We start from the raw sequence: 25,155 nt of genomic DNA, 5'->3' as shown, positions 1-25,155 counted from the left end.
GCTCTTTCCACTGAGCCATGCTGCTTCTCATCAGCATCAGTGGTAGTTCTTGAGCACTTACTATGTGCAGAGCACTGTACTAAGAGCTTGGGAGAAGGCAATACAACAGAGTCAGTAGACATTTTCCCTGCCCACCACAAGTTTACACTCCAAAGCAAATCTGGTGGGCCAGAGCCCCGTCGCTCTTACCGGGGGAAGGCGAGGAGGGGGGACAAGCGTGACCTCATAATAATAACAATTATGGTATTTATTAAGTGCTTACTTATGTGCCAGGCACTGTACTAAGCGCCGCAGTGGATACAAGCAAATCAGGTTGGACACAGTTTCTGTTCCACGTAGGGCTCACAGTCTCAATCCCGATTTTACAGATGAGGTAACTGAAGCTCAGAGAAGGGAAGTGATTGGCCCAAAGTCACCCAGCAGACATGCGGTGGAGCTGAAATTAGAACCCATGACCTTCTGAATCCTAGGCTCGTGCTCTATCCAACACTAGGCCATGCTGCTTCTCTAGAACCTTCCTGTGCATTCTCTCCAAGCACTTAGAACAGTGCTCTGCACGCATTAAGCGCTTAATAATGATACTACTACTACTAATAATAATGATGGTATTTGTTAAGCGCTTACTATGTGCAAAGCACTGTTCTAAGCGCTGGGGAGGTTACAAGGTGATCAGGCTGTCCCACAGGGGGCTCACCGTTTTAATCCCCATTTTACAGATGAGGTAACGGAGGCACGGAGAAGTGAAGTGACTTGCCCAAAGTCACACAGCTGACAGTTGGGCCGTCTCTATATGTTGCCAACTTGTACTTCCCAAGCGCTTAGTCCAGTGCTCTGCACACAGTAAGCGCTCAATAAATACGGTTGAATGAATGAACGAATGACAGTTGGCGGAGCCGGGATTTGAACCCATGACTCCAAAGACCGGGCTCTTTCCACTGAGCCACGGTGCTTCTCTACTACTCAAATACCATCCGAGAAATGGAGCCATACTGCTTTCTCCTTGTGAACGGAGTCACTAACAACACCCAGTCAGTACGGCACGAGGCAAAATGCCCAGGGAGTCACTTTCTTGTTGCCCTCACAATGGCTGCAAGTTTGATCAATCAAGCAATTAATCAATGGCATTTATCGAGTGCTTTTGGGCAGATCACTGTATGATCCTGGGCAAGTCACTTCACTTCTCTGTGCCTCATTTACCTCATCTATAGAATGGGATTAAAGACTCTGAGCCCCATGTGGGACAGGGCTGATTTGCTTATATCCACCCCAGCACTAAGTGCTTGACTGAGTACAGAACAAAAGAGTTGGGAGACACGGTCCCCTGTAATAATAATAATAATAATAATGGCATTTATTAAGCGCTTACTATGTGCAAAGCACTGTTCTAAGCACTGGGGGGATACAAGGTAATCAGGCTGTCCCACGGGGGGGCTTACAGGCTTCATCCCCATTTTACAGATGAGGGAACTGAGGCCCAGAGAAGTGAAGTGACTTGCCCAAAGTCACACAGCTGACAACTGGCAGAGCTGGGATTTGAACCCATGACTTCTGACGCCAAAGCCCGGACTCTTTCCACTGAGCCACGCTGCTTCTCCTTCCAGGGCTGACTCCCTGTCCGCAACAAGCTTACAGTCTAGAGAAGCAGCGTGGCCTAGTGAATAGAGCCCAGGCCTGGGAGTTCTAATCCTAGATCAGCCAGCGTGGCTCAGTGGAAAGAGCCCGGGCTTTGGAGTCAGAGGTCATGGGTTCAAATCCCGGCTCCGCCAACTGTCAGCTGTGTGACTTTGGACAAGTCACTTCGCTTCTCTGGGCCTCAGTTTCCTCATCTGTAAAATGGGGATTAAAACTCTGAGCACCCCCGTGGGACAACCTGATCACCATGTAACCTCCCCAGCGCTTAGAACAGTGCTTTGCAGATTCATTCATTCAATCGCATTTATTGAGCGCTTACTGTGTGCAGAGCACTGTACTAAGTGCTTGGGAAGTACAAGCTGGCAACATACAGAGACGGTCCCTACCCAACAATGGGCTCACAGTCTAGAAGGGGGAGAGAGAGTAAGCGCTTAACAAATACCATCATCATTATTATTATTATCAGCCACTTTTCTGCTGTGTGATCCTGGGCAAGTCACTTCACTTCTCTGTGCCTCATTTACCTCATCTATAAAATGGGATTAAAGACCCTGAGCCCCATGTGGGACAGGGCCGATTGGCTTATATCCACCCCAGCCGATTTGCTTATATCCACCCCAGCACTTAGTACAGTGCCTGGAACACAGGAAGCACTTAACAAATACCATTATTAATATTATTATTATTATAAGCCCCCTCCTCCCAGACTGAGCCCCCTCCTTCCTCTCCCCCTCCTTCCCCTCCCCATCCCCCCCGGCCTTACCTCCTTCCCCTCCCCACAGCACCTGTATATATGTATATATGTTCGTACGTATTTATTACTCTATTTTATTTGCACATATTTATTCTAATTATTTTATTTTGTGAATATGTTTTGTTTTGTTCTCCGTCTCCCCCTTCTAGACTGTGAGCCCACTGTCGGGTAGGGACCGTCTCTATACGTTGCCAACTTGGACTTCCCAAGGGCTTAGTCCAGTGCTCTGCACACAGTAAGTGCTCAATAAATACGATTGAATGAATGAATGAATGAATGAATGTGCAAAGCACTGTTCTAAGTGCTGGCGAGGTTACATGGTGATCAGGTGATCAATGAATGAATGAATGAATTATTATTATTATTATTTATATGTGCTTAACGTGCATGTCTCCCCCAGCTGAGCAGCTGCAAGTCACCGTGTGGCGGAGGGGACGTGTAACTACACAACACACAGAGTTGTGTCCTTTGGCACAACTTTCCTTCTGGACCCACAAGGTGGAATCTTATGTCCCCATTTCCGACTCACCACAGAGGTGATGTGGTTGTGTCGCAGGTTGAGTTCGGTCAGTGAATCCAGCCCGTTGAGATTTTCCACCCGATTCAAAAGGTTCCGGGCGAGGTTTAAAACTCGAAGGTCTCTCAGGTGATTGACGTTTTCGATTTTACTGATCTGTTGGAAAAAAAAAAAAGGACAGTGAGAGCAATACCTCATGGCACATACCATGCTACAAAACTACAAACTCATTAAATTCAGAAGTCAATTCTACTTATCAGAAAATCTACAAGTAGAAACTGGGCTTCTTTTGGTTTCTGACTTCCTGATTTGACTTTCTGCCAGGAAGAGGTAGAAACTGCTTTCCTTCCGATCAATCAATCAATCAATCGTATTTATTGAGCGCTTACTGTGTGCAGAGCACTGTACTAAGCGCTTGGGAAGTACAAGTTGGCAACATATAGAGACGGTCTCTACCCAACAGTGGGCTCACAGTCTAGAAGTCTTCCACAGTCTTCCATTTTCTGTATCCAAGAAACTACGGTCAATCAGTTAATCAATCGTATTAATTGAGCACCTCCTAGGTGCTGGGACAGAAGATGTGACCCCTGCCCTCATGGAACTTACAATCTAATGGGAGAGACAGACATAAAGTAAATTACAGTCCATCCACCAGTGGCATTTATTGAGTGCTTACTGTGTGCAGAGCACTGTACTAAGTGCTGGGGAGATTAAAATACAACACAATTGGTAGACACAACAGCGTGGCTCAGTGGAAAGAGCCCGGGCTTTGGAGTCAGAGGTCATGGGTTCAAAGCCCGGCTCTGCCAATTGTCAGCTGTGTGACTTTGGGCAAGTCACTTCATTTCTCTGGGCCTCAGTTCCCTCATCTGTAAAATGGGGATTAAGACTGTGAACCCCCGGTGGGACAACCTGACCACCTTGTATCTCCCCAGTGCTTAGAACAGTGCTTTGCACGTAGTAAGTGCTGAACAAATACCATCGTTATTATTATTATTACCCACAAGAAGCTTACAGTCTAGAGGGGGAGGCAGATGTTACAATAAATAATTCATTCATTCATTCAATTGTCTTTATTGAGCGCTTACTGTATGCAGAGCACTGTACTAAGCGCTTGGAAAGTACAATTCAGCAACAAATAGAGACAATGTAAGTAAGTACTGTGGGGGCTGAGGTGGGGGTGATTAGCAAGTGCTCAAAGGATATAGATCTAAGTGTAAGAGCAACCCAGAAGCAGCATGGCATAATGGACAGAGCAAGAAGGGCATGGATTCTAATCCCGGCTCCGCCACTCGTCTGCTGCGGGACCTTGGGCAAGTCACTTCACTTATCTGGGCCTCAGTTACCTCATCTGTCAAATGGGGATTGAGACTGTGAGCCCCAAGTGGGACAGGGGCTGTGTCCAACCCTATTTGCTTGTATCCGCCCCCCCTCCCGCGCTTAGTACAGCGACTGGCACATAAGGGCTTAACAAGAACCACATTTATTATTATTAGAAGGGGACATGAGGGCTTCATTGGGGAGGGCTTCTTGGAGGAGAAGTGATTTTACCATGGAAGGATGAAGTCCACTCAAATTCATAGGCTCTTGATGAATGAATGGGGCGATTGTTACTTGGGTAGATAACAGTCAAAAATTTTCAGTTTTAGACAGAAACAGAAACTCCAAAAATGAGACTCTTTGCGGTAGGCTGTGCTGCTTCTTATCTCCATCATCGTCATCATAAATAATATCTGTTAAGGGCTTACCCTGTGCCAGACACTTTGTACTAAGCCCTGGGGGAGACACAGTGCGATCCCTTTTCCAACCCAGTTGGAAAACGAAGCCCCGCCTTTCCTCATCTCCCATTCCCTTCTGCGTCACCCCGACTTGCTCCCTTGTTTCTTCCCCGCCTCCCAGCTCCTCACCATTTATGTTTATGTCTGCGATTTCCTTATTTGTATTGATGTCTGTCTACTCAACCTCTAGGCCGTGAGCTCGCTGTGGACAGAGAACATGTCTGTTTATTGTTGTATTGCACTCTTCCAAATGCTTAGTGCAGTGCCGTGCACACGGTAAGGGCTCAGTAAATACGACTGAACGAATGAAAGGATGAGTGAACGAATCCCGTGGCCTCTGCTGAAAACTCCAGGGCAGAATCCACCCTCTGGGCCCTATGGGGCTGCTCTGACTTGCCCCAGCAGGCCTGCCCATGGCAATGACACTACATTTTCCAGGGAGAAGTCTCCAAGCCGGTGGTACGGGTAATAACGGAAGGCGGCCCCTTTGAAGTCCTGCAGCAGCATTTCCTCCATACTCCTTGTGGAGAGGAGAAGCCTGGGCAGACATGTGAGCGGCCTTTCTTCTCCCTGCTTGTAAATCTTGGCAAGGAATGCCGACGGGTCTGCGGCCTTGGCGTTCGTCACGGCTGGCTTCTTGGGAAGTCACGGTGACCCCTCCGCTCTCGCCCCTGCGATCGGCGGCCCCGGGTCCGGGGGTTTTCCGGAGGGCTCCCTGAAACGGAGGCCTCGATCCAGCTGCGGGGGGTGAGAGGAGGGCAGACCAGTACCGCTCTGAGCTGACACAGTTGGCAAAGAGCTCCAGAGAGAGGGAAAAATCGTGCTCTTTGCCACCCCGCCTGCTTCTGCTGGCTGCCTTCCCCCTGGCTGCTCAGCTGCCTGTTTCCGAGAGTTTTCCTGGTTTTGCCGCGCTCGGCCGGAAAAACGGGGCCTGGGAGTGACCGGATCGAACCGGCAGAGACATCCCGGAGTAGGGTCACTCCATTCCACCGGAGCCCCACTCAGAGCGGGGGAAACGGAGAGGGGAGCGGGGCAAGGATCCTCCCCGATCATCATCCTAACAATAATAGTAACGACAAAACATTTAGGAAGCGCTACTACGTGCTAAGCACTGAGCTTAGATGATCAGATTGGACACCATCCCAAACAGGGCTCACAGTCTTAACCCCATTTTACAGAGGAGAAAAACGTTGCCCAGAGAATCAAAGTGACTCGCTCAAAACCTGTGGCAGAGCTGGGATGAGTCCCTTTTTTATTTGTTCATATATTTTAGATTTTTGATAGTATTTATTAAACGCTTACTACGTGCCAGGCACCAGATTAAGCACTGAGGAAGGTACAAGTTAATTACGCTGGACACAGTCCATGTCCCATATGGGGCTCACAGTCTTAACCCCATTTTACAGAGGAGAAAAACGTTGCCCAGAGAATCAAAGTGACTCGCTCAAAACCCGTGGCAGAGCTGGGATGAGTCCCTTTTTTATTTGTTCATATATTTTAGATTTTTGATAGTATTTATTAAACGCTTACTACGTGCCAGGCACCAGATTAAGCACTGAGGAAGGTACAAGTTAATTACGCTGGACACAGTCCATGACCCATATGGGGCTCACAGTCTTAACCCCATTTTACAGAGAAGAAAAATGTTGCCCAGAGAATCAAAGCGACTCGCTCAAAACCTGTGGCAGAGCTGGGATGAGTCCCTTTTTTATTTGTTCATATATTTTAGATTTTTGATAGTATTTATTAAACACTTACTACGTGCCAGGCACCAGATTAAACACTGAGGAAGGTACAAGTTAATTACGCTGGACACAGTCCGTGTCCCATATGGGGCTCACAGTCTTAATCTCCATTTTACTGGTGAGGCAGTTTAGGCACAGAGAAGTTAAGTGACTTGCTGGCACTGTCTGCAGCACGGCATAGTGGCTACATCACGGGCCTGGAAATGAGAAGGACCTGCGTTCTAATTCCGGCTCCGCCACTTGCGTGCTGTGTGACCGTGGGCAAGTCACTTTGCTTCTCAGTGCCTCAGTTCCCTCATCTGTAAAACGGGAATTAAGATTGCGAGCCCCATGTGGGACAAGGGACCGTGCCCAACCTGACTAGCTTGTATCTACCCCAGTGCTTAGTACAGTACCTGGCAGATGGTGAGCACTTAACAAATACCACTAAAAATAAAAAAGGAATCTCACTCGAAGGACAAGTGGCATCCGTGGTCCGCGCCCCGTGGCCGGTGCCACACGGGCACCCGTCACCACTGCTCTGACATGGCAGTCGTGCTCTCCTCAGTCAGACGGAGGCCACCGCACGCGTCCCACGGAGAGAAAATGTGGGAAGGAAACTCATCCTCCGGCCAAACGGGATTCTTGTGCCAACCCATCAGAGGCCTTGGCTCCCCTGGGGGACCCAGCATGATCTAGGCCTCCCAGCAAGGAGGGGACCGACCTCTCACCCACGTCCTGCCTCTGGCCTGGAATGCCCTCCCTCCTCATATCCGACAATTACCGCTTCAAATGAAGGCACATTTCCTCCAGGAGGCTTTCCCTGACAGCCTCACTTTCCTCTTCTCCCACTCCCCTCTGCAACGCCCTGACTTGCTCCCTTTATTCATCCCCCCTCCCGGCCCCCTCTAGATAAAATATTATATATAAATAATATTTATTTATATTAATGTCTGTCTCCCCTCTCTAGACTGTAAACTCCCTGTGGGCGGGGAATGTGTCTGTTATATTGTTCTCTCCCAAGCGCTTAGTACAGTGCTCTGCACACAGTCACCACTCAACAAATCCGACTGACTGACTGACAGTATCGGGCCTGCCTTCTGGTCCCCGGGAGAGTCCCTCATTCAGAGTCCCAGCCTTTCCTTTATTTACATCGGGGCAGGCAGTGTGGCCTAGTGGAGGGAGACCACCTAAGTTCCCCTCCCAGCCCTGCCATCGGCCTGCTCTGCAACCCGGGGCAAGTCACTTTGTCTCCCTGGGCCTCCATTCCCGCATCCGTTAAATGGGGATAACGATCCCTGCCTCCCCAGGATACAGTGGGAATCAACTGGGATCATGACTAAGTAGAAGCAGCAGCAGCGTTTATTGAGTTCTAAGCCTTTGGGAAGTACAAAATAGCAAAGTTTCATATTCCCTGCCCACAGGGAGCTTCCACTCTATCAAAACTACGGTAAACATTCACGGCACATCCCAGAGGGGTTTAAAAATGCTACCTTTCTCTTCCCATTGATTCGGTGAAGCAGAGGACGAAGGAGAAGCAGAAGGCACTTGGAGGCTGGGAGGAAAGCAGGCTCCGGGTGACCAGAACAGAGCCGGGAGCTGTCGTCAGGGAAAGGGAAACGTGACCCGTGAAAACACCCTCGACCCTATTTGCTTTCCCAGCCTCCCCAGGGGGAAGCTGATGACCGCGGAAAGGGAAACAAACATCAAACTGATCCAAAAACCATGCCGCTCGCTGATTCAGGCCCTCTGACCTCCAGCTGGAAGGTGTCTTCCCCGCAGCGGCCCACATGCTCCCCTGACCCTCTGTGTGTCATGACAAACCACACTGTCACACACACACCCCACCCCGCTCCGCGGCCCCTCACCGAGGACCTCGGGCCGGCAGACGGGGGATTTTGCACAACCTCACGTTTTTGCAAAAAGAAAGCATTCCAAGTTTCCTTCCCCAAAAGGCCAGTTCCAGATGTTAATCGATCTAAAATATCAAGTCCCGAAACTGCACTTCTTTCACTAATCCGGACGGCTGCCACGACCAGAAGCTACGTGGGGGTTGTTCTCTTCCTCAGAGGGTCCCGAAGATGTTTCACCTGCCGTCAGAGGGGTGAATGAGCAAAAGGGGGACGCAGGCAACACCGCTCTTCTGAGAAGAGCATCCCCAAAGGACGCCCCCGCACCCGGCTCACTGGAGGCGGAGGCGCCTCTCCTTGGAAAAGAGACCCGGGTGTCCCATTCCCGCAAACCTCTTCCACGTCCTGTCCTATTTTCACCCCGCCCGTTCCCCCTCAGGAAGGTTCCTCATCCTGGGCACGGCCTCGCCTCCTGTTTCAAATTAAACTTGTTTCCTCTTCTTCGGTGGAGACTGAAAACAGCTGGGCAGCATCCTACACCACAAGACACAAGATAGGCCCCTCTCCCGTCCCTTCCCAAGCCCCCAGCCCGAGCTTGACCATTCCAGCCCTTCCCTGACTATCTTCCCACCTTCTCCTCCTCGACAGTCCCGGCCTCATTAATGTCCACGAGCCTCGCCACGCCGTCCCTCCCCTGTCACGGTGGTCCCTCGCTTACTGGACACCTCACCCACCCTACTTGCATCCGAAGAAAGAGGCCGGGCTGGTAAGTCGTGTCCTTAGCTGCATCATCATCATCAATCGTATTTATTGAGCGCTTACTATGTGCAGAGCACTGTACTAAGCGCTTGGGAAGTTGCAAGGCTATGTCTCAGACCCAGTTCTGCAGGGGGCACGGCGGAAACCCGGGGCTCTCCCACAACCAGCGATGACCCACAACAAGCGGGGAGCCGGTCCTCTGGGGCAAATTCTTTGGCCGGTAGTCGCTGCTGGCCATTGGGCTGGACAATCAAGAAAGAAGGCTTCTCCAGCTTCCTGGTGCTTGGAGGTGGGGCTTTCCATCCCTGCCTCTCAGAACAGAAACTTTTTAAATTTTTTTTTAAATGGGACTTGTTAAGCACTTACTATGTGCCAGACACCGAGCTAAGCGCTGGAGTAGATACGAGCTAGTCAAGTTGGACACGGTCCCTGTCCCACATTGGGCTCACAGTCTTAATCCCCATTTTGCAGGTGAGGTAACTGAGGCACAGGGAACAAATTATCATTTAATTATCAGGAGAAGCAGCTTGGCTCAGTGGAAAGAGCCCGGGCTTTGGAGTCAGAGGTCATGGGTTCAAACCCCGGCTCCTCCAACTGTCAGCTGTGTGACTTAGAAGCAGCGTGGCTCAGTGGAAAGAGCATGGGCTTTAGAGTCAGAGGTCAGGGGTTCAAATCCTGGCTCTGACAATTGTCAGCTGTGTGACTTTGGGCAAGTCACTTCACTTCTGTGGGCCTCAGTTACTTCATCTGTAAAATGGGGATTAAGATTGTGAGCCCCCTGTGGGACAACCTGATCACCTTGTAACCTCCCCAGTGCTTAGAACAGTGCTTTGCACAAAGTAAGTGCTTAATAAATGCCATCATTATTATTATTATTATTAGAGGGACTGCATGAGTCATGGAAGGAACTTTTGCAGAACTTCGAGTGTCTGAACTAACATGTCTCCTGCCCTTTCTCCCTAGACTTCTGAGTATGCAATCTCTTCCACTCTGTGCCAAGCACTGGGCTTGATTCAGTACAATCAGCCGGGACACAGTCCCTGTCCCACTCGGGGTTTCCGCTCTAAGGGGAAGGAACGCGAGGTATTTTATCCCCATTTTTCAGACGGGGAAACCGAGGCCCAGAGAAGTGAAGTCACCTGCCCACGGTCACACAGAGGGTCAGTGGCGGAGTCGGAATTTGAACTCAGGTCTCCGGACTCCCAGCCCTATGCTCTTCCCTTAGGCCAGGCCTCTGGAAGCCACACCGCAAACTTGGTCTTCCCAAAGGAGCCCACACAATGGGCTCAACAATAATAATTATGGTATTTATTAAGCACTTACTAGGTGCCAAGCACTGTACTAAGCACTGGGATGGATACAAGAGAAACAGCATGGCTCAGCGGAAAGAGCCCGGGCTTGGGACTCAGAGGTCGTGGGTTCTAATCCCAGCTCCGCCACTTGTCAGCTGTGTGACTCTGGGCAAGTCACTTCACTTCTCTGGGCCTCAGTTCCCTCATCTGGAAAATGGGGTTGAAGACGGTGAGCCCACTTGAGACAACCTGATTACCTTGTATCTACCCCAGCGCTTAGAACAGTGCTTGGCACATAGTAAGCACTTAACAAATACCAACATTATTATTATTATAAGCAAATCGGGTTGGACACAGTCCCTGTCAATCAATCAATCAATCGTATTTATTGAGCGCTTACTGTGTGCAGAGCACTGTACTAAGCGCTTGGGAAGTACAAGTTGGCAACATATAGAGACGGTCCCTACCCAACAGTGGGCTCACAGTCTAAAAGGGGGAGACAGAGAACATAACCAAACATACTAACAAAATAAAATAAATAGAATAGATATGTACAAGTAAAATAAATAAATAAATAGAGTAATAAATATGTACAAACATATATACATATATACAGGTGCTGTGAGGAAGGGAAGGAGGTAAGATGGGGGGATGGAGAGGGGGACGAGGGGGAGAGGGCTTACAGTCTTAATCCCCAGTTTACAGAGGAGGGAACTGAGGCCCATAAAAATGAAGTGACTTGCCCAAGGAAACACAGCAGACATGTGGTGGAGCTAGAATTAGAACCCATGACCTTCGGACTCCCATGCCATGCTGCTTCTAAAACCCCAGATACCAGCCCGTGTTGCCTGGAAAACGAGCCTGGAATTCCAGGGACTTGTAATAATAATAATAATTGCGGCATTTGTTAAGCACTTACTACATGCCAGGCAGTATACTAAGCGCCGGAGTGGACACAAGTAAGTCGGGTTGGACGCAGTCCTGTCCCACGTGGGGCTCACGGTCTCAACCCCCATTTTGCAGATGAGGTAACTGAGGCCCAGAGAAGTGAAGGGACTTGCCTAAAGTCACACAGTATAATAGTGATTTGTGCCTCCAGCAGGCAGGCTCGGCTCAGATCCTGCCCCCCAGCCTCCCCTCTCCCCCCCAAAAAAGAGATCCCCATTAAAGCCCCCCTCTCTCCGCCATCTCAGCCCAGCCCCTCGGGCTCTGACGCCGATGTCACATTTTTGGTCCAACTGGATAGCTTCAGCCCATCGACTGTTTCAGACGTGCGATCCCACATGTGTTTCCAATGTATTTTACAACAGAATATTTTCTCTGCCCGGCTCGAAAATTCAACATCGCCCTCGCATTCCCGGGCGGCGGATGGATTCACTGTAGGGAAGAGCAAGGGGTCCTTCAAAGTCCCACCGCCGCCACGGGCACCCACTGTCTCCCGCCTGGGATTCTAGAAGCCTTCAAACTTTGTTTTCCTCTCTGGGAGATTTCTCTCAAAGGGAAAAAATAATAATAATCATGATGCTGGTATTTGTTAAGCGCTTACTATGTGCCAAGCACTGTTCTAAGCGCTGGGGTGGATACAAGGTGATCAGGTTGTCCCACGTGGGGCTCACAGTCTTCATCCCCATTTTACAGATGAGGCAACTGAGGCCCCGAGAAGTGACATGACTTGCCCAAAGTCACACAGCTGACGAGTGGAGGTGCCGGGATTAGAACCCACGGTCTCTGACTCCCAAGCCTGGGCTCTTTCCACTGAGCCACACTGGGAAAGGCAGTTGACATCCAGAGTTCACTTGTATATATGTATATATGTTTGTACATATTTATTACTCTATTTATTTATTTATTTTACTTTTACATATCTATTCTATTTATTTTATTTTGTTCGTATGTTTGGTTTTGTTCTCTGTCTCCCCCTTTTAGACTGTGAGCCCACTGTTGGGCAGGGACTGTCTCTATATGTTGCCAATTTGTACTCCCCAAGCGCTTAGTACAGTGCTCTGCACACAGTAAGCGCTCAATAAATACGATTGATGATGATGATGATGAGGGGAAAACTTGAGGAATCTTCCGGTCTCTTACTCTCTTCCCAAACTTATGGTGTTCAGCAGCCATTAGCGGGCCTTCCTTATAATAATAATGGCATTTATTAAGCGCTTACTATATGCAAAGCACTGTTCTAAGCGCTGATGACCCCTTATGACCCGCAAAGTGCCTGGATAATAAACACGCTCACTGCCATTCTACCTGCAAGGGGAAACTCAAAGCCGGCACTTGACCCCAGAGCAGATCGGAGACCGACGTTTTGGCCGGCCAACGTCCGAACAACCGAACGGGAAAACCAGGAAGAAAGGGGGAAGCCCACGGTGTCCAAGATGGCCAAGAGGTCAAGGAGGATAAAGATGGAGTAGATTGGGCGCGGAGGATGTCACCGGAGCACCAAGGGGGAAGAAACCGGATTGCGGAGGTAGACGAAGGGGAGGCAGTGGATGGATCCGAGACATTCCAGGAGTTTGGAGAGGAACGGGAGTGGGGAGAGGGGAGATTGCTGGAAGGGGCACTGGAATCATCATCATCATCATCAATCGTATTTATTGAGCGCTTACTATGTGCAGAGCACTGGACTAAGCGCTTGGGAAGTACAAATTGGCAACTTATAGAGACAGTCCCTACCCAACAGTGGGCTCACAGTCTAAAACTGGAACGGAGAGAAGGTTTGAGCACGTTTGAAGGCAGCGGGTGAGGAGACAGGAGAACGAACGGTGGAGATTCTCGGGGGAAGAAGGCCGGGAGAGAGTGGATCTAGACAGGGAGAAAGGAGGGGTGGGGACTTGACACCTGTCTACGTTTTTTGTTTTGTTGTCTGCCTCCCCCTTCTAGGCTGTGAGCCCGCTGTTGGGTAAGGACCGTCTCTATATGTTGCCAGCTTGTACTTCCCAAGCACTTAGTACAGTGCTCTGCACACAGTAAGCGCTCAATAAACACGACTGAATGAACGAATGAATGAAAACAGGTGGAGGGTCCTTCGAGAGACGGCTGAGCGAGAGGAGGGAATGGAAGAGAGGATGAGAGAGGAGGCAGGGGGAGACCGACGACCCCACACCAAGGTGGTTTCGATTTGCTCTCCCGACTAATGGCAGAAATGGGGTCGCTCTCTCCGGCTCTTTCCCGACTGTTTGTTCGGTTGAACTTGTCAGATGCTGCAGAGGGAACTGGAGTCCACATGTTACAGGCGTGCGGGGTTCCTGTCTCGGATGAATTTTGGTCGGGGAAAACTCGGCCCAATGGTCCCTCCGTCCAACTGACGGGGAAGAAACTCTCTTCCATCCGCTCGGTCCGGCCTCCGGGTCCGGGCGTTTCTCCGGCCAAACCGTTCGCCTGGCTCTCGTCTCTCCGGCCGCTGGCCTCTTCCTTCCGCCCTCCCTCCCGAGTGCATCCCCCTCCCCTTTCGCATTTGAGGAGGAGTGTGGCTTAGCGTCAGAAGGACCTGGGTTCTAACCCCGGATCCGCCACATATCTGCTGAGTGACCTTGGGCAAGTCACTTAACTTCTCTGTGCCTCAGTGACCCCATCTAGAAAATGGGGATTGAGACGATGAGCCCCACGTGGGACAGGAACTGTGTCCAACCTGATTAACTAGTATTTACCCCAGTGCTTAGAACAGTGCTTGGTACATAGTAAACGCTTAACAAGTACCAAAATTATTATTGTCCGGCAGACCACAGCTCTTGTTCTGGGCAGGGAATGCACCGGTTTATTCATTCATTCATTCAATCGTATTTATAATAATAATAATAATATAATAATGATGGCATTTGTTAAGCACTTACTATGTGCAAAGCACTGTTCTAAGCACTGGGGGGATACAAGGTGATCAGGTTGTCCCACGTGGGGCTCACAGTCTTAATCCCCATTTTACAGATGTGGGAACTGAGGCTCAGAGAATTTAAGTGACTTGCCCAAGATCACACAGCAGACATTTGGGGGAGCCGGGATTCGAACCCATGACCTCTGACTCCCAAGCTCCCCCAAATGTCTGCTGTGTGATCTTGAGCAAAATTATTATTGTCCGGCAGACCACAGCTCTTGTTGTGGGCAGGGAATGCGTCGGTTTATTCATTCATTCATTCAATCGTATTTATAATAATAATAATAATACTATAATAATGATGGCATTTGTTAAGCGCTTACTATGTGCAAAGCACTGTTCTAAGCGACTCTTTCCACCGAGCCACGCGCTTACTGTGTGCCGAGCACTTTACTAAGCGCGTGGGAAGTGCAAGTCGGCAACATATAGAGACAGTCCCTATCCAACAATGGGCTCACAGTCTAGAAGGTTTATTGTTATACTATACTCTCCAAAGCACATGGCGCAGTGAGCGCTCAATAAATACGACTGACCGACTCCTCCGAAATCCCGTCTCCTCCAGGACTGTAAGCTCCTCTAGACTGTAAACTCGCTGTGGGCAGGGAACAGGTCTACTAACTCTTGTGGTATTGTGCTCTCCCGTGTCCTTCAGTACAGCGCCCTGCATACGGTAAGCGCTCAATAAATACCACCGATGATGAGGTCTTCCCTGATCCTCATCTCCCCACCCAATTTCTTCTCTTCAGCACATCCGTCTGCTGTCGTCTAAACATTTGCACGCTTACAAATTTCCTCCCCTGCTGTGCTCATGCCCATTTCTTTAGGGTGTATTATTTCCCTTCCCTGTAATTTATTTTGGTGAGGATTTTGCCCCGTCCCATAGTGTAAAGCCCTCTCGGGGAGGGATCACAACTGCTCACTCTACTGTCCTCTCCCAAGTGACTAGTGGGGGAAGCAGCGCTTCCCAAGGTCACGGGTTCTAATCCCGGCTCCGCCACCTGTCTGCTGTATGACCTTGGACAAGTCACTTCACTTCTCTGGGCCTCAGTTCCCTCACCTGTAAAATGGGGACTGAGACTGTGAACCCGACGTAGGACAGGGACTGATTCCAACCCGCTTGGCTCGTCTCCACTCCAGCACTCGGTACAGTGCCTGACACATGTAAGCGCTTAACAAATACCTCAATTATTATCTTGGGCAAGCCACTTCACTTCTCTGGGCCTCAGTTCCCTCACCTGTAAAATGGGGACTGAGACTGTGAACCCGACGTAGGACAGGGACTGATTCCAACCCGCTTTCCTTGTCTCCACTCCAGCACTTGGTACAGTGCCTGACACATGTAAGTGCTTAACAAATACCTCAATAATTATTATTATTATTATTACTCTGCCCCAAGTAGGCACTCATTAAATGCCCTGATTGACTGAAAGGTTCTTGGGTGCCGGGATTAAGCGTGGTGGACCCCACCTGGTTTCCATGCAGATCCAGGACGTCCAGGCTGGTCAGACTCTCCAAACTGGAAATTTTCTTGATTCTGAAAGACATACATGTTCATTCATTCAGTCAATCGTATTTATTGAGCGCTTACTGTGTGCACAGCACTGGACTAAGCGCTTGGGAAGTCCAAGTTGGCAACGTATAGAGACGGTCCCTACCCAACAGCGGGCTCACAGTCTAGAAGGGGGAGAGTTGACCCGAGTTGGCCAGAAGCCACTGCCACGCGTCACCTCCACCCGCCCGGGGTTCACGCCATGCCGGGCAGGTCATCCGGCCCCGGGGCGTCAGCTGTCATTCACAGGGGGGGCCGAGGATCTGGTGGAGAAACGGATGCATCTGGAATAAGGAGGGATCTTGGGGGGGATCCGGAGGGGGGGAAAAAGGGTGGGAGGGCAAGCGAGTGGCTTCCAGGGCAAAGGAGGGAGAGTCCTGGGGACCGCTGGGGCCGCCCCTTGCTGGGGGACTGCTGTGGGGAGAAGCAATCTCTGTTGGCACTTATGTTCATATCTGCAATTTATTCATTTCCATTAAATGTCTCCCGCTCTGGACTGTATGCTTCCATTCATTCATTCGATTGTATTTATTCATTCATTCAGTCAGTCAGTCGTATTTATTGAGCGCTTACTGTGTGCAGAGCACTGGACGAAGCGCTTGGGAAGTACAAGTTGGCAACATATAGAGACGGTCCCTACCCAACAGCAGGTTCACAGTCTAGAAGGCGGGGCTCCCATTCATTCATTCATTCAATCGTATTTATTCATTCATTCATTCATTCAATCATATTTATTGAGCGCTTACTGTGTGCAGAGCACTGGACGAAGCACTTGGGAAGTCCAAGTTGGCAACATATAGAGACGGTCCCTACCCAACAGCGGGCTCACAGTCTAGAAGGGGGGGCTCCCATTCATTCATTCATTCAATCGTATTTATTCATTCATTCATTCATTCATTCAATCGTATTTATTGAGCGCTTACTGTGTGCAGAGCACTGGACTAAGCGCTTGGGAAGTACAAGTCGGCAACATATAGAGACGGTCCCTACCCAACAACGGGCTCACAGTCTAGAAGGGGGGCTTGTTGTGGGCAGGGAATGTGTCTGTTTATTGTATTATTGTATTATTATCTTTGTATTGTATTATTATCTTGTATTCTCCCAAGCGCTTAGTACAGTGCTCTGCACACAGTAAGTGCTCAATAAATATGACTGAACTTGGGAAGTCCAAGTTGGCAACATATAGAGACGGTCCCTACCCAACAGTGGGCTCACAGTCTAGAAGGGGGGGCTCCCATTCATTCATTCATTCAATCGCATTTATTGAGCGCTTACTGTGTGCAGAGCACTGGACTAAGCGCTTGGGAAGTACAAGTCGGCAACACATAGAGACGGTCCCTACCCAACAGCGGGCTCACAGTCTAGAAGGGGGAGACAGAGAACAAAACAAAACATTTTAACAAAATAAAATAAATAGAATATGTACAAGTAAAATAAATAAATAAATAGAGTAATAAATCCGTACAAACATATATACACATATACAGGTGCTGTGGGGAAGGGAAGGAGGTAAGGCGGGGGGGATGGAGAGGGGGAGGAGGGGAGGGCCCAATCCCTGTCCCACATTCATTCATTCATTCAATCGTATTTATTGAGTGCTTACTGTGTACAGAGCACTGTACTAAGCGCTTAACAAATACCATCATTATTGTTATTATTATTAAAGTACAATTCGTCAGCAGATAGAGACAATCCCTACCCAACAACGGGCTCGCAGTCTAGAAATAAAGGGAGATGCAGAACAATCCCTGTCCCACATTCATTCATTCGTTCAATCGTATTTATTGAGCGCTTACTGTGTGCAGAGCACTGTACTAAGCCCTTAACATATATCATCATTGTTATATTATTATTATTAAAGTACAATTCGGCAGCAGATAGAGACAATCCCTACCCAATAATGGGCTTGCAGTCTAGAAATGAAGGGAGACGCGGAAAGGAGTGGGGGGAAAAAGGAAACGAGGACAGTCAGGGAAGGCCTCTTGGAGGAGGTACACCTTCAATAAGGTTTGGACGGTGTCAGATATGAAGAGGGAGGGCATTCCAGGCCAGAGGCAGGATGTGGGCAAGGGGAAGCTGGTGAAATAGATGAGATCGAGGCACAGTGAGTAGGCTGACATTACAGACGCAAAATGGGCAGGCTGGGTTATAGTAAGGTCACCTATCATTCATTCATTCAATCGTATTTATTGAGCGCTTACTGTGTGCGGAGCACTGTACTAAGCCCTTGGGAAGCACAAGTTGGCAACATATAGAAACGGCCCCTACCCAACAGTGGGCTCACAGTCTAGACGGGGGAGACAGAGAACAAAACAAAACATATTAGCAAAAATAAATAGAATAAATATGTACAAATCAAATAAATAAATAGAGAAATACATACAAACATATATACATATATACAGGTGCTGTGGGGAGGGGAAGGAGGTAAGGCGGGGGGATGGAGGGGGCTGAGTGTGGGAAGGGCTCCTGGAGGAGGTGAGCTCTCAGTAGGGCCTTGAAGGGAGGAAGAGAGCTAGCTTGGTGGATGGGCAGACTTTTAACCTTCGAAAGAAGCCAAAACTCCTCACTCTCGGCTTCAAGTCTCTCCATCACCTCGCCCCCTCCTACCTCACCTCCCTTCTGTCCTTCTCCAGCCCAGCCCGCACCCTCCGCTCCTCCGCCACCGCTCACCTCCTCACCGGGCCTCGTTCTCGCCCGTCCCGCCGTCGACCCCCGGCTCACATCCTCCTCCTGGCCCGGAATGCCCTCCCTCCACACATCCGCCAAGCTAGCTCTCTTCCTTCCTTCAAAGCCCTACTGAGCGCTCACCTCCTCCAGGAGGCCTTCCCAGATTGAGCCCCCCTTTTCCTCTCCTCCCTTCCGCTGCCCTACCCTCTTCCCCTCCCCACAGCACTGGGGCTCACAGCCCCAATCCCCATTTTGCAGACGAGGGAACTGAGGCGCAGAGAGGTGAAGTGACTTGGCCCAGGTCACACAGCAGACAAGTGGCGGGGGTAGGATTCGAACCCACGGCCTCGGACTCCCAAGCCCGGGCTCTTTCCACTAAGCCACGCGCTGAGACAGCACCCTCTGGTGGCCCGAAGTAATTACGACAGCTGAGGCGGCCATAACGGCCACTCACTTGCTGCGACCGCAGCGCCCTCTGGTGGGCTTGAAACGCCCCTAATAAAAATAACAATAATAATAATATTAATCAATCAATCAATCAATCGTATTTATTGAGCGCTGACTGTGTGCAGAGCACTGGACTAAGCGCTTGGGAAGTCCAAGCTGGCAACATATAGAGACAGTCCCTACCCAACAGTGGGCTCACAGTCTAAAATATTAGCAATAATAATAATGATGGCATCTCATTCATTCATTCAATCGTATTTATTGAGCGCTTACTGTGTGCAGAGCACTGGACTAAGCGCTTGGGAAGTACAAGTTGGCAACATATGGAGACGGTCCCTACCCAACAGCGGGCGTTCATTCATTCATTCATTCAATCGTATTTATTGAGCGCTTACTGTGTGCAGAGCACTGGACTAAGCGCTTGGGAAGTACAAGTTGGCAACATATAGAGACGGTCCCTACCCAACAACGGGCATTTGTTAAGCACTTCCTATGTGCCAAGCACTGTTCTAAGCGCTGGGAAGGATACAAGGTGATCGGGTTGTCCCACGTGGGGCTCAGTCTCAATCCCCATTTTAAAGATGAGGTAACTGAGGCACAGAGAAGTGAAGGGACTTGCTCAAAGTCACACATCTGACATTCATTCATTCGTATTTATTGAGCGCTTACTGTGTGCAGAACACAAGTGGTGGAGTCAGGATTTGAACCCATGACCTCTGACTCCCCAGCCCGGGCTCTTTCCACTGAGCCACGCTGCTTCTCATAATAATGATGGCATTTAAGTGTTTACTATGTGCTAAGCACTGTTCTAAGCGCTGGGGAGGATACAAGGTGATCAGGTTGTCCCACGTGGGGCTCACAGTCTTCATCCCCATTTTACAGATGAGGGAACTGGGGCCCACAGAAATGAAGTGACTTGCCCAAAGTCACAGAGCTGACAAGAGGCGAAGCCGGGATTTGAACCCATGACCTCTGACTCCCCAGCCCGGGCTTTTTCCGCTGAGTCACGCTGCCTCTCTAATAAAAATAACAATAATAATAACAATAATAGGTATTTGTTAAGCCCTTACTACGTGCCAGGCACTGCTCTAAGTGCTGGGATAGATACAGCGTAATTGCCCCACACAGGGTTCACCGTCTTAATTCCCATTTTCCAGATGAGGTAACTGAGGCCCAGAGAAGTGAAGTGACTTGCCCAAGGACACACCGCAGAGAAGTGGTAGAGTTCAGATTGGAACCCAGGTTCTTCCGCCTCCCAGGCGCGGCTGCTTCTCCGACCCAGCGGACCCTCTCATCATCATCATCATCAATCGTATTTATTGAGCGCTTACTGTGTGCACAGCACTGTACTAAGCGCTTGGGAAGTACAAGTTGGCAACATATAGAGACAGTCCTTACCCAACAGTGGGTTCACAGTCTAAAAGGGGGAGAAGCCAACCCAGGAAGGGAAACGAGAGAGTGAGCCGTGAAGGTTCCCCCGTTATCGGGGTCGAGCTGTTTCTTTGGGCAGAGAAAAAGTTTATTCTGAGCCCACCCACGGCCAGGAGTCAGCAGCTGGACCCTTGCTGGCCGGCGGAGACCGTCCCGAGAACAGCGTTGTGTTCGGCCCCAGGACAGAGAAGTGTCTGAGACCGTTGTGTTCCCCCTGGCCCTCTCTTTCCAACGGCCACAAAACAAGAAAAATAATTCCTCACAGCACAACAGAGTCAATCCGGAAGAGACGCCCCACCTTCCTCGGCTGCAAACATTTACGTCCGGAGTCCAGGTGTCAGCTGCCGGTTCAGATCCTGGCCTTGTGAGGATAATAATAATAATGGTATTTGTTAAGTGCTTACTATGTGCAAAGCACTGTTCTAAGCGCTGGGGAGGTTACAAGGTGATCAGGTTGTCCCAAGGGGGACTCACAGCTTTAATCCCCATCTTCCATATGAGGGAACTGAGGCACAGAGAAGTGACCGAAGTCACCCAGCTGACGGTTGGCGGAGCCGGAATTTGAACCCATGACCTCTGACTCTAAAGCCCGGGCTCTTTCCACTGAGCCACGCTGCTTCTCTTCCCTCAGGGCCCCCAGGCCTGTCTAGGCCAAGCTCTGGGGGCGGCTACCATGGCTTTCTTGGAAACTCCAGCTGCTGCTTCTCTGACTGAGGGATCCCCGAAAGTTGCGGGGGGTTAGGCGGGCACGGAAGGAGGAATTATTTTCTAATGAAAACACCGGACTGAGGCCATTTTAATCCTTCCCCCAGCCTCACCCTCTATTTCAGGAGGGGGTCGAGGAGCCAAACGCCTGGGATCCAACCAGTTGGCCAAGTCACCCACAGAGACCAGAGCACGGCCCAGCCCGACTCGGTCGTCCGTCGGTCGGTGGTATTTATTGAGCGCTTACTGCTTGTAGAGCACTGCACTAAGCACTTGGGAGAGTACACTATAACAATAAGCAGACACATTCCCTGCCCACAATAAGCTTACGGTGCCAATTTGTACTTCCCAAGCGCTTAGTACAGTGCTTGGCACATGGTAAGCGCTCAACAAATACGAATACGAATACAAATACCTTGTTCTCACCTGTCCCGCCATCGACCCCCGGCCCACGTCATCCCCCAGGCCTGGAATGCCCTCCCTCTGCCCATCCGCCAAGCTAGCTCTCTTCCTCCCTTCAAGGCCCTGCTGAGAGCTCACCTCCTCCAGGAGGCCTTCCCAGACTGAGCCCCTTCCTTCCTCTCCCCCTCATCCCCCTCTCCATCCCCCCATCTTACCTCCTTCCCTTCCCCACAGCACCTGTATATATGTATATATGTTTGTACATATTTATTACTCTATTTATTTATTTATTTTACTTGTACATATCTATTCTATTTATTTTATTTTGTTAGTATGCTTGGTTTTGTCCTCTGTCTCCCCCTTTTAGACTGTGAACCCACTGTTGGGTAGGGACTGTCTCTATATGTTGCCAGCTTGTACTTCCCAAGCGCTTAGTACAGTGCTCTGCACATAGTAAGCGCTCAATAAATACGATTGATGATGATGATGATGATGAATGAATGAAGGGAGGGAGCGGCATCTCTCCCTTTTAGACTGTGAGCCCACTGTTGGGTAGGGACTGTCTCTATATGTTGCCAACTTGGACTTCCCAAGAGCTTAGTACAGTGCTCTGCACACAGTAAGCGCTCAATAAATACGATTGATTGATTGATTGATTGATTGATCTCTCCCCCGCTCAGGAGAGCCTCGGCTGCCTCCCACCAGCAGACGTTGGAGGTTCAGGCGGCTAAGGAGGGCTGATGATGACGATGATGGTATTCGTTAAGCGCTTGCTAAGTGCCAGGCACTGCACTAAGCGCTGGAGTGGATGCAAGCAAATCGAGTTGGACACAGTCCCCATGTCCCATGTGGGGCACACAGTCTCAATCCCCATTTGACAGACGAGGGAAAAAGCGCTGAGAAGTGAAGTGAGTTGCCCAAGGTCACGTGGCAGAGCTGGGATCAGAAGCCAGGGCCTCTGCCTCCCACGCGGTTTCCCTGCTTGACTGATTACCTGTTCTTCCCTAGCAGGAGGACCCGTAGTGACCTCAGGGTGGACAGCCCGCTGATCTCCTCGATCTGGTTGTCGTACAGATCCAGGGAGATGAGGCGCTGGAGGTTGGAAAGATTCTGGATCCGCGTGATGAAGTTGTGCTGGAAGTTCAGCAGGCGGAGGTTTTCATCCCCGTCGATGACTGGGCAGGCAGTCAGCTTCTGCCTGGGGGAGGGCGAGAGGGACAGAAGGGTCAGGGCCAGGCCCCTCTCGCCGTCATGTCCGGGGACGAAGCCCACGCCTCCGTCCACCCTGAAAATAGCCACCAAAATCTCAGCCCGCGGATGCGACTTTAGCAATCACGTAAGCGTTCTCTCGTCATCGCCCGTGGCGTTTATTGAGCACCTACTGAGCACTGTAGGCCCGTACTGAGCATAGTAGGAGCCGGACAAGGGATCCCCGTCCTTGCGGGGCTTACAGGGAGGGTTGGTCTTCCTGGCTGACCAGGCCGGGCCGACGCAGACCGAGCCCGTCAGGGAGTCAGGGAGTGGCACCAGTCCAGCCCCCACGAGAGCTCGGGAACAGCCTCACCTTTCCAAAGACAGCCTGTCCGAGTGGACCATTTTATCCTCGGAAGAGCGCTGGAGGGTGGGAAAGGACTGCACCGACGAGCTCCCAAAATGGACATGGTCGCCTGTCGGGGGAGGAGGAGATGGAGAAGAAGGGAGGAATAATTAATTATTCTTCATTATTCTGGTATTCGTTAAGCGCTTACTGTGAGCCCGTTGTTGGGTAGGGACCGTCTCTATATGTCGCCAACTTGTACTTCCCAAGCGCTTAGTACGGTGCCCTGCACACAGTAAGTGCTCAATAAATACGATTGAATGAATGAATGAATGTGCCAGCGCTAGGGAAGACACAATCAAATGGGGCTCACAGTCTCAATCCCCATTTTGCAGGTGAGGCACAGGGAAGTAGAGTGACCCACCCCAGGTCACACAGCAGACAAGTGGCAGAGCCGGGATTAGAACCCACGATTCCCAGGCCCGTGCTCTAACCGCTAGACCACGCTGCTACTTGAGAAGCGGGGAGGAGGAGGGAAAGACTGTTGTTCTAGTTTTAGACTGTGAGCCCACTGTTGGGTAGGGACTGTCTCTATATGTTGCCAATTTGTACTTCCCAAGCGCTTACTACAGTGCTCTGCACATAGAAAGCGCTCAATAAATACGATTGATGATGATGATGATGAAAGAGGAGAGCGGTAGGAGGAAGAGGCCTCGGTTTTACTTAGAAAAGCTGGAGAACTCCAGAAGTGGTCCAAGGTTCGCAACTCCACTACACGCCCGGGATCCCCCCTAGGATCCTGCATCCTCCGCTTCCCTTTGCACATAGTAAGCGCTTAATAAATGCTATCATTATTATTATTATTATTCCCTCCTTTGGCTCCTGACTCTCGGAGGCCTGGCCCCGGGCCCCCTCTCTATCTACTCAGCCCTGGCTCCCGCATCCCCACTTTAACCACTTTATCCCAGCCTCGGTCTCGTCACTGTGGACTCGCCCACCCCTCTGACTCACTCCACTATTCCTTGCTGCCCGTGTGAGGGGAGTGAAGCCTTGCCATGGAGGCTTTTTTAAAATTTTTAATTAGTATTTGTTAATGCTGTCAATGACCAATTGATATCTGTTGGGTTCAGAGGAAAACCATTCAGTATGACAATACTTCAGGTGTATGCCCCAACAACAGATGCAGAGCAAGAAGAAATAGGTTTTTAAGATGAAGGGTGGAGAGAGATTGTTAAAAGCTGCAAGCAAGATGGGTTTGGAATGCAAAAATCGGTAATGGAATGGAAATGAAGGTGGTTGGAAAATATGGCCTTGGAGATCGGAATCAAGCCAGGGACAGACCTATTGAGTTCCGTAAATCAAATGACTTTTTTATGGCCAGCATCTTCTTTATCATCATCATCATCATCAATCGTATTTATTGAGCGCTTACTATGTGCAGAGCACTGTACTTTATCCAACCTAAGCGACGACCGTACACATGGACTTCACCAGATGGACTATATAGAAATCAAATAGACTCTATTATTTGTAGAAGGAGAAGGAGGATTTCTATTTTGGCAGCAAAAACATGGCCCAGAGTTGATTGTGGAACAGATCATGAGCTGTTAATGTGTAAACTCAGGATAAAACTTAGAAAGATCAATCATGCCCAAATATGACCTGACGGATATTCCTCCTGAATTTAAGGATCATGTAAAAAATAGATTTGAGGCGCTTAATCTCATAGACGAGGAACCAGAGAAAATGTGAATGGAGATTAAAAATGTCATCAAGGAAGAAAGTGACACTGTACTGCAAAGGTCGTGAAGAAGAAAAAGCCAAAATGGATGTCAAACATAACTCTGGAAGTAGCCAAAAAAAGGGGAGGAAACGAAAATCAGAGGACAAGAGAACCTGGTTAAAGAACTGAGCCGAGAATTCCCTGCCAGGAAGGACAAACGGGAATATTATGACGGCATATGTAAAGAAATGAAAGTCGATAAATGCGGGCGGACAAGACCACGATTTCAGGAGATTAAGTAAATTAAGGGAACATTTCGTCCTCGTATTGGCTTTGTCAAAAGCAAAGATGGGCTGACGATAAATGATACCAGTGGAATCAGAGTTGGAAAGAATGCACACAGGAGCTATACCAGAAAGATAGCAATATACGAGAAGTACTTGAAGAAGCTCCTTTTGAATTAGAGCCACTCGCCATGGAAAGTGAAGTTAGGTCAGCTTTACACCGCCTTGCC

General features: G+C 49.7%; 1 protein-coding gene across 1 annotated transcript in view; it reads right to left on the bottom strand.

Moving 5' to 3' along the window:
- The window catches only part of LRRC49 (leucine rich repeat containing 49), a 111,744-nt gene that overhangs the window by 73,351 nt on the left and 13,238 nt on the right, over positions 1–25,155 (bottom strand). The window contains exons 4-7 of the mRNA XM_038750563.1: positions 22,946–23,048; positions 22,376–22,579; positions 15,645–15,711; positions 2,916–3,059 (exon numbers count right to left, since the gene is read on the bottom strand). Of these exons, the coding sequence (XP_038606491.1) occupies positions 2,916–3,059; positions 15,645–15,711; positions 22,376–22,579; positions 22,946–23,048 (518 nt within the window). The remainder of the gene's footprint in view (positions 1–2,915; positions 3,060–15,644; positions 15,712–22,375; positions 22,580–22,945; positions 23,049–25,155) is intronic.

The sequence above is a fragment of the Tachyglossus aculeatus genome, chromosome 8, assembly GCF_015852505.1.
Source record: "Tachyglossus aculeatus isolate mTacAcu1 chromosome 8, mTacAcu1.pri, whole genome shotgun sequence".
Taxonomy (NCBI): domain Eukaryota; kingdom Metazoa; phylum Chordata; class Mammalia; order Monotremata; family Tachyglossidae; genus Tachyglossus; species Tachyglossus aculeatus.
This window is presented reverse-complemented; position numbering and strand designations above follow the sequence as displayed.